We start from the raw sequence: 14,200 nt of genomic DNA on the forward strand, positions 1-14,200 counted from the left end.
GGGGTGCCTTGTGATGGACTGGTGTCCCCTTCTGGGTGTGTCCCCTCCCCCTCCAGCCTTGTGCCCTGTATTGCTGGATTAGGCTCTGGCTCGCCACGACCCTGCTTGAACAAGCAGTTTCAGACAAGGTGTGTATGAACAGCGGTTTAATTAAAACATGGAAACATATGTATACTTCTAACAATCATTTATATTTAACATCAGTATATAGGATGCTTGATTCTCAGACAAAAAGATTTTATATGCACCAGTTCCTTTCTGCACTTGCAGACATCCTCTGATTGGAAGATGGGAAAAATTTAGACCATTGTTTATTGATTTAGTGGACATGTTTCTCCAGGGTCTTTTAAATTTATTCATTTAGCAGACACTTTTCTCCAAAGCGACATAGATCTCAGAGAAAATACAATTTGGGCATTACATTAGGAGAAAGAGAGACATAGTTGCAGACATGTAATTCTTAAGTAAACATAGTTTGTTTCTTTCCACTTTATGTGCTGATGTTCATCGCATGAGTAGTTGCACAAAACTTAGGACAGACTAATCCTGATCACCTTCCTATACTTTTAAAGTTTTAAAGTACATGTGAGGGTATGAACAACGGATGGAAGCAACAGTGGAGAACCAAAGTAGCTGGACCAAAAATATTTATTTTTCTTTACTTAAAAAGATGATTTTCAAAAATAATAAAACCCTTTAACCCAAGCCAGATACAAAAACGAACACTGAGTTACAAAAGAATAAGCCCTATGAGCCATGGACTTAAACCCCTTGCACCAACAGCAATACCCACCTCTCCCATTCTGTGTGTGAGAGCCTCTCCTCCCAACTAGTGCTCTAATACAAGCTTTACAGCAGTGACTCCGCCCTTCTGGCTACACCATAACAGCCTCAACAACTAATTCAAAAATACATATTCCCCGAAAATAACACCAAACAACCTAAAAACATACAAACCATGCAAAGCATTTGTCTGTTATAAATATCCCTATCTTACAATGTATAAAAACATTTATCTCATTACACAGTAAAACACCCTTGTCAAGTTGGTTGTGCCCAAGGACTCCCACCTAGAAATACCCCGAGTAGTCCACTCCTCCTAGTTTGCAATACAAGCTCCCCAGCACAACAAAATGCCAAATAGCTGAATGGTAAGCAAAAAAGATTACAGCAATGATTTTTGAAAACTGCAATAAATGTTTACTTTTAACAACCAACTGCATGTACTTGTCATACTTCAGTAAAGGAAATGTTAATAGTTCATGACAAACGGATACCGGTAGGCCTTTCCTAGCACCCAACCTGGTTCAAACAGAAAATGTTAAGTGAAATACACACACACATTTTCTGAACCACTTGTCCCATATAGGGTCGCGGGGAACCGGAGCCTACCTGGCAACACATGGGGCGTAAGGCCGGAGGGGGAAGGGACACACCCAGGACGGGACGCCAGTCCGCCGCAAGGCACCCCAAGCGGGACTCGAACCCCAGACTCACTGGAGAGCAGGACCCGGTCCAACCCACTGCGCCACCGCGCCCCCCTGTTAAGTGAAATAATGGATCAAAATGAACAGTGTAACAGTACAAAGTGAAATGCATGTGGACAGAGAGTAGCAGCAACAAGATTCAGTATTTTGATGGTATTTTTGCCGGCATCTTGTTGAGTCTTTGCTACTAGCATGCCTGTCACACTCAGTATGCGACAGTACACAAACATTTACATAAATACAGGAGTAGCAGCTGTGTAAAGGCTTATCTGGGGATGATCATATTTTTTTTTCATTCTTTTTCATTTTCACTTTTTTCATTCTGTTACAACATATCTTTCTTTAGCTTCATGTGACTGAATTATACAGCTACAGTTTCAATACAGAGTCTGTTAGAGGAATTAAGATTTTTCACCCATACTTAAAAACCAAACTCGAGTCACATCACTTAAAAAGGAAGACCTGGGTTAAAGACGTTGCAATGAGGCTCAACGTTTGTTACCATGTTTTAGGTACCATGCGCATACTGTATTCACTGACTGCTTCATGGCCAGAGGTACATAAAGAAAAATTCATCAGTGTAAGGCAGAAGGGAGTAAGGATATATGAATCTGTCACAGAACCAGTCATTTCACCGAGAATTTTGAGCCAGAAAGTTGGAAATGAAACCTCAGTCATAAAAATCCCCGGAAAAGTAAGAGTTCTGTTAGAGCTGTTGCTGTCACAGTACTAAAAATTTACATTACATGTATAACTTAGCAGATAGTTCTCTCCAGACGTACATCTCATAGAGTACAGTGTGTGCATATCAGCTGAAAGAGAGGTTTAGATTCAGAATCGTGATTCTAAAGTCAAGGTCTGTCACGAAGACAATACTGATGATTACATTTTCAAGGTCTAAAGTTTATAACAATGAATGAATCAATGAGTATCTATTGACTCCGGGGCGAAGACAGTTTTCATTCATCGCGAACGTTTTAAACAGAAACTCCAGCACACAGCGAGAGGTATCGGCGCAAAAAATCAACAGTGAAATGTATGATTCATAGCTTTCTACGTCAGACGAAGCTGAACAGGTGAAATATATGATTTTATCACTAGTTTCCGGACTAATATCGAACAGTACCATTCGGACCTTTCTGTACACACGCCCCGCGTGACGCCACTACCACGCCCACGCACACTCTTCTTACAGAAACCAAAACATTTTCAACAAGCAACTCCTGTGTGAACGGCAAAAATAAACCAGTAGCCTTTACATGTAAAGCTTATTGTCAGGTAAAGTGTGTATGGAAATATGATAGGGACGATACAGATTATGAGCCACCAGTTCCATCTATGTATGAAGGAGGGTATCGACTACGGTAACCGATACCAAGTGTTACCTGACGAGAGCAGTTTCAGGCCGTCTCCTTTTCCTGGTTGAATATTTAAGATCTATTAATGTCTCCTGCAGGGGGGTCTACAGGTGTGTTCCCTTCAAAACGTAATGGAGAAACGTGGTTTGAAAAACACAGTGATATTTTATGAAGTAGTTGAGAGAGACTGTAAGGTTTTCTCCGGACGAACAGCAATAGTCACGGTCCCTTCAGGCAGCACTTTGCTTTGCGGAGGTCTCTTTCCCCCCGCCGGGAGCAGTGGGCTCTCCCAGGTGCTCCATCAGCTCACCTTTCGCTCTCCCTCCGCATACCTGCGCTGAGTGGCGCAACATGGCGGAGTTATTTGCGTGACCGCGGAACGGAACGGAACTGTAAATGCTTCTGTCTGTGCATTCGTTTCCCTCGTGTTGTATTTTTTTTTAATTAAAATATTAAAAATCTGTTACGTACCATTCCACTGTGAACTAGGAGCGGTGACATTTCTGATTTCACGCGACTTGCTTGAGCGCACTTGACTTGTAAAAATCATGATCATGTCTACAACAACTTTTACTTTCGCCGCCTTCTTGTTAATAGGTAAGCGACTTAATTTTTCTATTACGGCGCGATGCACTTTGTCGGAAACGTGGCTTTCTGAAGCTAATGGGAGGTGTTTTACTCATGTACTTTGTATTTTGACAGACGTACTAGGCCTCAGCTCACGAGCGCGGTCGGCCCGACACAGGCGGTGGTGGTGTGTGGTGCACAACGCGGTAGTACAGGAAATACTTGGGGCCTAGTACATAAATGGTCCAATAAGCATTTCCTTTCTTTTATACAAGCTCTGTTTCTGTGTAACATGCTTTCAATAGGTAGAGCAGGGCAGTGTGCCCCCAGGTTTCAGTCAGGACGTGCACCCCCCACAGCTGTTTGTGTACAACAACTCCAGTGAGTGAGCTGAGCTCACTGTTCTATCGCATTTGCTCCCCGCATGTCTGAGAGGTTGTTGCTACCCCGCTGTTACTGTACGTTTCATTTTCATTCCAACGTTGTGAAGTCGCTGCAGCTGCGCAGGCCTTGTTTTGAAGAGGAACACTTTGCATGCGTTCAGATAATAAAACTCTTGGTCTTCCTACTGCATGTATGAACAGGTCCTCTGCATGAGTCACGTGTGTTCTCATACTTATGTTTTTTTTCCTTTAGCTGATGCTTCTCTCCAGAACAACTTTGAATGTTGAGTTTGAAACTGTTTTTTCCCCTTTATATTTATAGCCTCAGCTTTACAGCTAGGTGATTTTTACTTGAGCAGTTTAGCACAACTACCTTGCTTTAGGGTATTTCAGCTGGGGTGGGATTCAACCCTGTGACCTTTTGGGTCCAAAGGCAGAGTAGCTCTTATGACAACGCTACCACCTGACCCTGCTTTCCTTCATCCGTCCTGCGTTTGCAAAACACCATAGAGAAAAATTGCTAGGATGTTACATGAGGATTTACTACTGTGTGAAGCGATCAAGTTAGTGAAGCACCCAGGACATGTATGCATTTTTTGCTAGTAAATTTGGAAGTAACTTTTCTGCTACCTGTAATGTTACCAGGTTGATAACCAAGCTTTAATGAAAGTAAAAGGCAGTGGAGCTTTTTAAAATACTTCTTTACCATTCCTGCCGTATTTATGCTTTACACACACACACTGGCTGAAGCCACTTATCCCAGATGGGGTTGCGGCAAATTGGAGCCACACGGGGACGGGACACACCTAGGATGGGACACCAGTCCATTGCAAGGCATCCCAAGCAGGACTCAAACCCCAGCCTTGCCGGAGAGCTGGACCTGGCCAAACCCACCGTGCCGCCTCCCTTTACTTTTCTGACTGTTAAATTGCTGATAGGTATGAAGAGTAGAAACTAAACATCTAAAGTCTTAACATTTGATCATGTTGCTTCACGAAAGTGATTACAAACTTGTAGTAATTTGAATTTTAGGAATGTTTTAGAATTCCAGTATCGAACAGGCTGTGAATACACTGAAAGTATCAGAAGTGTGGCATTTCTTTAAAATAATAAATTATGGGGTGCAATTTAGGCAGGTGAACTGGAGTAAAACCCAGCATGCAAAAACTAGCACTCCTGTTTGAGATTTAACTATTTAAATACTAAGTATTTCACAGGCTTTTTACAGCATTTGTAATGATTTTTATATTTTTCCTGTGTTTCTGGAAAGGCTTGGAGTTTTTCACATATTGAATGTAACAGTTTTGTTTTTGATTTGATGCGGTGGACTGTAGCAAGATGATTGATTGAGGTTTGGTAACTAATGGAGGTATGCAGTGGGGGGAATAAAATTGGCTAAACTTTACCATTTTCATTTTTTCCTTCTCAGTTCCTTCTTTCTTTAGGAAAGTCCCAGAAAATTGTGTTTTATCAAACATGAAAATAAAATTAAGAATAACTCAAGAACATTATATGCTTCCTCTTCCTCAGGGTCCACAATGGCAATTTCGGTCCAGTGCCCCTCAAAGAGATACGTTGTCATACTATTCCAACCAGTCACCCTGACTTGCAACTACCAGACATCCTCTACCCAGCCACCAGTGGTGACCTGGAAGTACAAGTCTTTCTGTCGGGACCCTATCCAGGCAGCCCTCAACCCGAGCAGTGCTGAAAATGCCATATCACAGGTTAACCCAAACTATAACCCCAATATTGAGTGCTCAGACAGCGCGCGGACCATTCGCATTGTGGCTTCCAAGCAGGGAAGTAGTGTCACCCTTGGGAACGAGTACCAGGCTCGCAAGATCAGCATCATCAATGGTAAGTACGGAGACTATGCCATATGGATTGGGGAGAGGGTGGTGGCTTTAGTCCAGGTATGTCTGACATTTTTGCTCAACGGTGACAGTGATTATCGTGAACTGGTTTGAGGGCCCTATGTTTAAAAATCACACCAACTGATGTACTGAATTTAAAATGTCTAATTTGAAAACTTTTATTGTATAATGCGGAAGTATTATTTTGAGATGTATCGTTATACAAAAATCAGTTATGATGTATAGGAGTATAGGCAAGAAAAGTCCAATATGTAGATATTAGAACAATAACAGAAATTTCTTTGTTTCTAGCTTTCATTTTAAGGTGTTCTCAGTACTGGTGGTGAGCTATATTCTGTGGTATTTAGCTTGTTTAAGCAAGATGCATTTTTCCCTCTAGACAGTTTTTGAATAACTTGCTGAAAACAGAATTTTAACAAATTTACCATAGAGAAAAAGTTTCTATTTCTTTGTAATTTCATCTGTTGCACAGCTTGCTTTTACTAGTCATTCTGACTATGAGAACATACTCTTAAAATGCGATTGTTGTCCCTAAAGTTTACTTTTTAGTTTTGGGTCCCTACTTGAAATTTGTGAAATGTATATCCATTTTTGAGTGATAGTCTTCAAGCAGTTTTATTCCTTAACAACTAAGCTAGCATCACTGCATGTCAAACAAATGGGTTCATTCTTCACTTTACTAAAGTGTGGGTTTTTCCATCTTGTTTGACATTTCAAACTTTTCCTTCTTGATTCGGAAGCCGAATGAACACTCATTGATCAGTATTTGGATTCAAGTCTTAAAACAATGTATGAAAATCAAGTGTACAAGACAGAAGTAAAGTACTGTCACTGAGGATGGTTGAGCTTCAGCTGGGGACAGCAGGTCTTCTGCATGTTGTTCTCTCCCTTGCTGTTACTGGCCAAGGGGTGCTGTATGTCTCCAACTGTGTTGTCGTGAGATTCTATGGAATTTATAGTAGGCATGGTAAAGTACGTATACGTTGATAACTTAGAAATGTTTTCATAGGCCAAATTATGTAGAATAGATACACAGCCATGAAATTATGTGTTGGACACCCCCGTTTGAGTCCTCCTTAAGTGTGCCACAATTCACTATTAGCTCATTTTTTCAGACAATTATGTGGAAAAATTCTAGTTTTCCCCTGCAGGCACAGGTCAGGCAATAATTTAAACACTTATAGAAACCTTCTGATTTTGGCTTTAAAGACTGTTTGCTATTCCCTGGTTTTTGGGGTACATTTACTTTGTCTTTACATTTTCTGAATGCAATAGCTTGTCAAGTCACAAGCAGTGAAGTTGCGTGTTTCTGAAGAATCAGATTTGGTTCTGTGTATTTTTCAATTTGTGCAATTTTGCATAGTTTAAAGTTTAATGAAGCTATAACGGTCAAAGTATGGGGGGGAAAAAATGAAAAGGTATTTATCGTATCTAGGGTTTATGTGGAATCTCCAGAGAGTAAAGGGACGTTACTGTTAAACTTTTTTTTGTGGGTTAGGTGCAGAAGTGACTTTGATGTTACAAGCAGACTGTCGGTCCCATGTTATTTGTTTTTCTTGCCTTATGCCTGTGTTAAAGCGCTCTGTGTCACTGTGTGAGAAGAGCGCTCTATAAATTGAATTGAATAATTTAACAAGCCAGTGTGTTACATTTGTTCCTAGTTATCCTCCAATTCCATAGTTTCTGACAATGTCTTCAGATGGTTGGTCATTTTAAGACAGTCTTTTTATGTCTTTTGCATACCAGGATTGAACTTTTTTTAAACATAGTGGTTTGATTTACTTCTTGTGGGAAGTTTAAGTGCTAATTGTGAAATAGGCACAACTCTCAACACTAATGTGCACGAGTTTGGCCAGTCACAGAAACTGTTTTTTGAACAGTAAATGCTAAATTTTTCTCTCCCCTTTGATTAAACCATGTTTCTTCACCTGAGAAGGTTCTATAGATGACTGAACCCTGTGAGAATTCATATCTTTGCTCCTTGTTACGGGTACCTCAGACCATTTTTCTGTCACTTTTAATTATGTAGCAAATTTTACAAACAATGGTAATTTAAAAAATTAAGAAATGCACTAAATTTACTGGAATTACCATACCATTAATCGGGAATCCTTCCGTATATGTCCTCATTAGTTGTTTCATACTTGATGGAAGCCGGACGAAATATTGACTTCTACTAGTGACCTTAAAGACAGAATGTAAAGAACTGGTTCAGGTATTCAGGTAGCTGGCAGGGTATGCGATAACTGAACAATTTAGCTTCTCTCTCTCAAATTAGGTGCACTGTATGTGGCTCTAACAAATACCACAGTGAGATCAGTTTGTGGGTATTTTATGTATTTATTCTTGGTAAGGAAGTAGGTATAAAAATGGTCTGATTCTTGTCAGTGCAAGTTTTGAAAAGCTCATTTGTTTAAAAAAAAAGAGGGTGTGTTCAACTTCCCTTTTAAATCTGATAATGTGCTGATAAGTACCTATGTGGTCTCTGATAAAAGCAGTTGCACAAAAGTAAATTGCATAAAGTGTTTTAGGTTGTAATGAATCCAGCTGGAATGACATCTGACAGCTGTTCAGAATTTAAAATTATTTGCCTCTGCTGAATATTGCAACCCCCCATTAAAAAAAGTTTTTTAAAATAAAAATTTAACAGCTCATTGATCTCATTTCTTCCTCCTCCCCTTAGATGCTGACCTAAACATAGCGCAGACGGCCTGGGGTGATAGTGGAGTCTATGTCTGCTCTGTAATTTCTTCCCTGGACCTCACGGGAAACAGTGAGGACTATACCGAGCTCATAGTTTTGGGTGAGTTGTACTTCAAACCTATTTGATCCAAACTGGTGTGTGTGTTTTGGGGGGGGGGCATGCAGGCACGTGTACCTTTTGAAGCTGTTGACTCACTATGGCTATGACTGTTTGCTCACTATGACTGAAAGATATGCCCCTCCTTTACCATGAAGGGACACTTTGCAGCTTCTTCTGACATCTCTTGTTTATGATTTTTTCTGAAATTAATGCAGTAGTCTTGTCACTGTCTGCTTTCTTTTCAGAAATTGTCTGGTTGCTTGTCAGTTTCTCTGTGAAGGATTCCAAGTTATAGGAGCTTTCTCTCAAATGGTTGGTCAGCTGGAGAACAAATAGTTGATATGAAAAGTATTTGTCTAAGAACAATGTCAAAAAGCACACAAGAGGTCTATTAAGTAATTGTATGTCTGTCTTTCGCAGAGAGAAAGTCTAATACTACAGACCTCCTGCCTGGCATTGACTTACTGGTCATGGAAGGTACTTTATTTGTCCCTTCTAAGAATTGTACTATTATCAGTTCTCATAATAGCCCCCTTGTAACAGAGTGCGGTTAGGAATTTTTTTCTCCCACTTTACTCTGTGGAATCCTTCACAAGAGAAACATCATTATCCCTCCCCCACCTTTTTGTGTTGTGGTAAAGGAGACATGTGTCATAAGATGTAATTATTCTGATTTGCTGCACTTTGATACCAGCAGGGGTTTATATATAGAACCAAAGAGTACTATTTTCATTCTCCACTGTCATTTTGTGGGATAGATTTTCATTGCAATAAATCTATGATTACTGTGGTTAAAGAAAATTGTGTGACAAAATAAGTGTCAGTAAAACATGTTCCAGGTATCCTTCCACTTAAGAATATTTTTTGCTTTCAAGCTTTTCTGGGTCACTAACAAAAAAAAAAATGCACGCTCAGTTTAGTACTCGGTTCAACATCTTAATTTTGACAGTTGAAAAGTAACTGTAGTACTGTTTTGTGAGGCAGCATTTCTCTGAATTTTATGCTCATCAATCTAGTCTTTCAGTCATTTTCTTAAACCTTTCAGCCAACACTTTCTGTGGATGGTTTGCAAAATTTAAGTCTTGTTGGGGGGTTCCAAAAATTAGAAATACAGCTAATTATTTGAAGGCTATCTCCCAGTTGTATTGTTAATCTCCCACTGCATTTTGAGATTTGTTAATCTGCTGTCTTTGATTTATTGACCATAGTGCATGATCATGTCTTGCATGAGGCCTTTCTTCAGTTTTTACTTGGTCGGGTTCTGCGATAAAGTAAAATCAATCTGCATGCTCTTTGCATGTTGTATTCCAGAAAAGCTTCTGCTAAATATAATTTAGCTGTGCTTCACTGATCTGAAGAAAAGTTAGAGAAGTCTTACAGATTTACACTTCCTCTGTACATTCCTCAGATTGGTTGCTGGTGGTGTTAGTGGTGCTTGGCTTTCTACTCCTCCTGCTCTTCATCGCCATTTGCTGGTGCCAGTGCTGCCCACACACGTGCTGCTGCTACGTGAGCTGCCCCTGCTGCCCTGAGCGGTGTTGCTGTCCTAGGGCATGTGAGTATTGACACTGGTATTTCGTCAACTGCACACAGGATAGTTACTGTTGTTATGGTACATCTCTGAGGATGTGTCACTTTTAGTCCGCTTTGTGGCCTAAATGCACTGAGCTCCTAACTAGCGGATGCAAAATTAAATCTGCTCACTTAAAGCAACGAAGGTCAGTTACACTTCCCCATTTATTCCAACAGTGTATGAAGCTGGAAAGGCCGTAAAATCTGGTGTGCCGAGCCACTACGCCCCGACCCTCTATGCACCCAGCATGTATGCCCAACCACCCTATGGTGGTGCTGTGCAGAACCCCATAGCCATTCCCTTGCTGCCCCAGCCCATCAACCCCGTTTCCCAACCCAATGGCTATGGTCGTGACTATGATGGTGCCAGCTCCGGTAAGAAACAAGCTTTTGAACTGAAAACAAGAAGAGCAGACAGATAACACTGAAATTATAATTATCAATAACATTTTTTATAGATTGTATATTACTTAGTTCAAACTTTTACATCTTATCTGTTTTTCCTCCTTATGTGATTGAGTTCTTTTTCAACTTAATTTTCTGTAATTATCCTTTTTATTTACTTTTAAGCTTCAAAATGACACATTTTCTTTTCTCTGCTTCAGTTATGTGCTTCTGATCTGTCATTAAAATGACCAACTTTTTCAGTTTTGTCTCTTAAACAGGAAGTTCTTCCCTTGGTTGCCTTTTTAGCCTGAACCTTTGTTTGCTTAGCACATTTTTGTTTCCACAGTTGGGCAGGGCTCCCAGGTTCCATTGCTCAATGATCAGGACAGTGGGGGCAACACAAGTGAGTGCTAAAAACACAGAACTTCTTGACAATGGTGTGTTTTACCTCACTTTCTTAGTGTTCAGTTTTAGAATTGAATGTTGCCGTTAGTTTATTACCTTGGTGATAGCACATCGGGATGGAGAAACTTCTGTTCTTTTTGTGAGGTTTTCAGGGTTTGTAAGGCTAGTCAATTTCACAGTGAATGAGTCACTGTTATTTCCTGTCTTCCAGCTTCCCTTTTTTTCCTTTTTGTATGCCAGAAAGAAGCTGTGATGTTGGCAAGCTGTAAAGAGCAGTTTTCTTCCTTGCAGAAAGCACAAAGAAAATATTAAGACTGCAGTTTACTAGTTCAGTTGTGTTTTAGTTTTCACCTACAGTCTGCATCACCAAGTATCTGAAATAGAGGCGTTCTTCAGGAGGCTGAGACGCACAATAAAGATGTCTTGTAAAACCAGTTCTCAGTGAAAACTGCTTACTTTGCTGCATATCATCAGTGGTTTATAACTTTTTTTAATGAATTTTGCACTGTCAAACTCCTGTTCTTTGACATGTTCCGCGGCCTGCACACTAGCACGCAGTGGCTATCGCATCCAGGCTAACCCAGATGGAAATGCCACACGAGTACTCTACTACATGGAGAGGGAGCTGGCTAACCTCGATCCCACCAGGCCTGTCAACAGCTCCGGCAATTACCACCGCTGTCAGTCTTCTACTTGTGTTTATTCTATTGTTTATTTGCTTTTTGTATTTATTGTACTATTTGTATTTTATTTCCGATAACTTGTTAATTTACGTTGCTATTATATTCTTGACAACTTTACTGAGACATTTTGTGTTCCCTTTCCTGTCATCTGTGTTTTTTAGTGGATGGGATGAGCGAGGTCAGCTCTTTACATGAGGATCTGGATCCCCGCACTCGAGGGCGGTCACAGCCTCCTCCTCTGGCTACAGTTTTTGATCAGGATGAGAACATGAGCACCATCAGCAGTGTTTCTCAGCAGGGTCGGCGTGATGACTATGCCAGACGAGGAGGTGTGCCTTCAAGGGGCTATATGGCTACCCGAGGACGTGCACGCTCAGTGGACAACCTGGATGATGTTGGCCGTGGTTACCGCGACCGTGATGACTACCCTCTCAATCGGCGTGAGGGAGGAGCCAGAGGAGGCCGGAGAGGGTATGTACTTCATTTTGTAGATTGAATGTACTGTTGCCTTACATGAAAACTGAGTGTTGTAACTAGAACCAAAAAAAATATGGCAAGCTGTCAATAGTTTGCATATTGCTACCAGTTTACCTTAGAGACTTCTTTCTGTTTCACAGTTCTGATGACGAATGGAGCAGCAGTGGCCGTAGCGACTATAACCGCTATGATCGCAATAGACGTGACTATTTACCTGATGACCGCTGTCCTGGTGGGGGTTACCAGGGCAGACGTAGCCGCAGCCGTGATGATCTGATGGAGCTGGAACGGGATCATGGGAGAGGAGGGCATCAGCCCTATGATGACAGCTTCCTGAAGGAGGCACTGCAGAGGAAGAAGATGGGCGAGCAGCATCGGACCCGCAGTCGGGATAGGCTGGACAGCGAGAGCGATCGCTCAGAGCGCAGCCGGGGAGGACGAGGCCCACCGCCTCTGCCTCTCACCCCGCCCTCCTCCTACCCTGATCGTAGGCCTCACAACGACATGTTCCCACCCCCTCCTCCACCCTACAGTGAAGATGAGAGTGTGGCGTCCTCCAAGAAGAGCAACTTGCGCAAGGTGAGAGATGTCCTGCTGCAGTGTGTCACTTGAGTGTCTCAATACAAATGCTGGAGGGCATTGTGGTTTGGTGTTGCGCTTGGAAAGATTTGTTTCTGAGAGAGAATGTTAAATCATTTTCAATATACAGAGACTGTGTGTCAAAAATGTCTCATACTTAATTTCCAAGTAGCATCTTTCTAATTATGCTTTTTAATTAAGGTAGATAAAGGCAACATGACATGGTTATTCACTAATAGCATGGATCTTTACTAATACTGTTTATCCACACTTTTTTCTTTTCAGAATGGAGCGGTGAGTCGGGAGAGTTTGGTCGTGTAATGGAAAGTTTGACTGCGCATCTTTTTTCGATATGACAAACCGACCTTTTTGCTTTAGTTCTGTTTTTGTCCATGATTACTACTTCTGTTGTGTAAATTGCATAGTATGACATTTTCTATATTTTTTTTTTTATTTTATTAAAAACACCAATTAGGGGTATAGCTTGCTTTTGACAGTGATGGCCCTATATGCGTAGACTGTATTGACAGAAAAATAAATCAGTCCTTTGATAGCATGCCTTTTTTTATGAATGGTACATTTTTACAGCCTTTTTTTTAACAATTACTGGTTCATTTTGTAGATTAATCATAAATACTTTTAACAGAATTCATCTGTGAAAATCTAAAAGCTTTAAAATACATGCTCAGTTGTTTGTATACTTGTACATTATATTTACAATGCTTCATATGTTTTAGCAGTGAGTTGTTAAAGCTGTTGTCTTTCTAGGTGGACATGACTGTTCACTTTAGCTACCAATCATTTAAATTTTTTAAAATATGGTAATTTTTCAACAAAATTCTTTGTAATACTTTTTGGTTTCCTTCTCTGAGTGTTGGAAGGTAATTTATGTTTCAGGAATGTTGTTGCTTATTATATGTTTAATTTTGTACAGATGAATGAGAAATTGGGGAGATTATATACTGCTTCTGGAAATAACAATAAACAAGTTTTAATATTACAAGCCTCATTTTTTTTTAGAGGAACTGATGGAATATTTCAGTGTATTCATGGGATTTAGCAATGCTAGAAGTGAATGTTGCATGAGAAATCCACAGTGCTGTTCCCTTTTTTAACCACTCGATGTCATAGCTTGTCTGACTCCAGAAGGCCACTGAGGATCTGCTCACACAGAGGCCACTATATTGGGCAGTGTCACTGTGGCCTTTAATCTTCCCTCCGTCCAAACTGGGGCAGCACTGAAGACTTTACCACATTAGCAGACTATTAACAGTCTGGTTTTGTACATATCTTAGTGAGATGCTTGGAATTCCCTGTTTTATCCCTTACTAACAATGCCCTATTTGTATGTGTAGTTTTCTCTGTATTGTTTTTCATAGCTCTGCAATTCTTGTTGTTTCCTAATGCCCACAGGAGGTCTTAACGAACTCCTACACACATACAAGAATCAAATATAGAAATGAACCTGCAGGATCCCTATTTACTTTTTTGTTTTTTCATCATTCAAAACTGTCTCCTCAGCCCTTTTAACGGTGCTTTTTAGTTGTCAAATTCAAGTGATTTACATACAAATGTAACCATGTTGGCATTATATGACTGACCTTGAATCAGGATTCACTGGT

General features: G+C 40.5%; 1 protein-coding gene across 2 annotated transcripts; it reads left to right on the plus strand.

Annotated features, from left to right (window-relative positions):
* The first annotated feature begins 3,284 nt into the window (after positions 1 to 3,284).
* On the plus strand, positions 3,285 to 13,536 carry lsr (lipolysis stimulated lipoprotein receptor). 2 transcript variants are annotated; one of them, XM_018726862.2, is made up of 11 exons: positions 3,285 to 3,442; positions 5,326 to 5,655; positions 8,356 to 8,475; positions 8,896 to 8,952; positions 9,884 to 10,030; positions 10,225 to 10,422; positions 10,781 to 10,837; positions 11,391 to 11,519; positions 11,684 to 11,993; positions 12,140 to 12,578; positions 12,864 to 13,536. In XM_018726862.2, exons 1-11 carry the CDS (start codon positions 3,394 to 3,396, stop codon positions 12,897 to 12,899), a joined length of 1,872 nt encoding a protein of 623 aa, XP_018582378.2. In that variant the 5' UTR covers positions 3,285 to 3,393; the 3' UTR covers positions 12,900 to 13,536. The 2 variants fall into 2 exon arrangements, with proteins under 2 accessions (XP_018582378.2, XP_018582379.2); XM_018726863.2 differs by lacking the exon at positions 8,896 to 8,952.
* The last annotated feature ends 664 nt before the right edge of the window (positions 13,537 to 14,200 follow it).

The sequence above is a fragment of the Scleropages formosus genome, chromosome 18 (assembly GCF_900964775.1).
Source record: "Scleropages formosus chromosome 18, fSclFor1.1, whole genome shotgun sequence".
Lineage (NCBI taxonomy): Eukaryota > Metazoa > Chordata > Actinopteri > Osteoglossiformes > Osteoglossidae > Scleropages > Scleropages formosus.

Bases quoted from the DNA above. Each gene is read 5' to 3' on its own strand.
- lsr (XM_018726862.2), top strand. From the start codon at position 3,394: ATGATCATGTCTACAACAACTTTTACTTTCGCCGCCTTCTTGTTAATA. The intron at 8,953-9,883 runs GTACTTTATTTG...TACATTCCTCAG, and splicing joins TGACTTACTGGTCATGGAAG to ATTGGTTGCTGGTGGTGTTA. The intron at 10,423-10,780 runs GTAAGAAACAAG...TTGTTTCCACAG, and splicing joins CTATGATGGTGCCAGCTCCG to TTGGGCAGGGCTCCCAGGTT.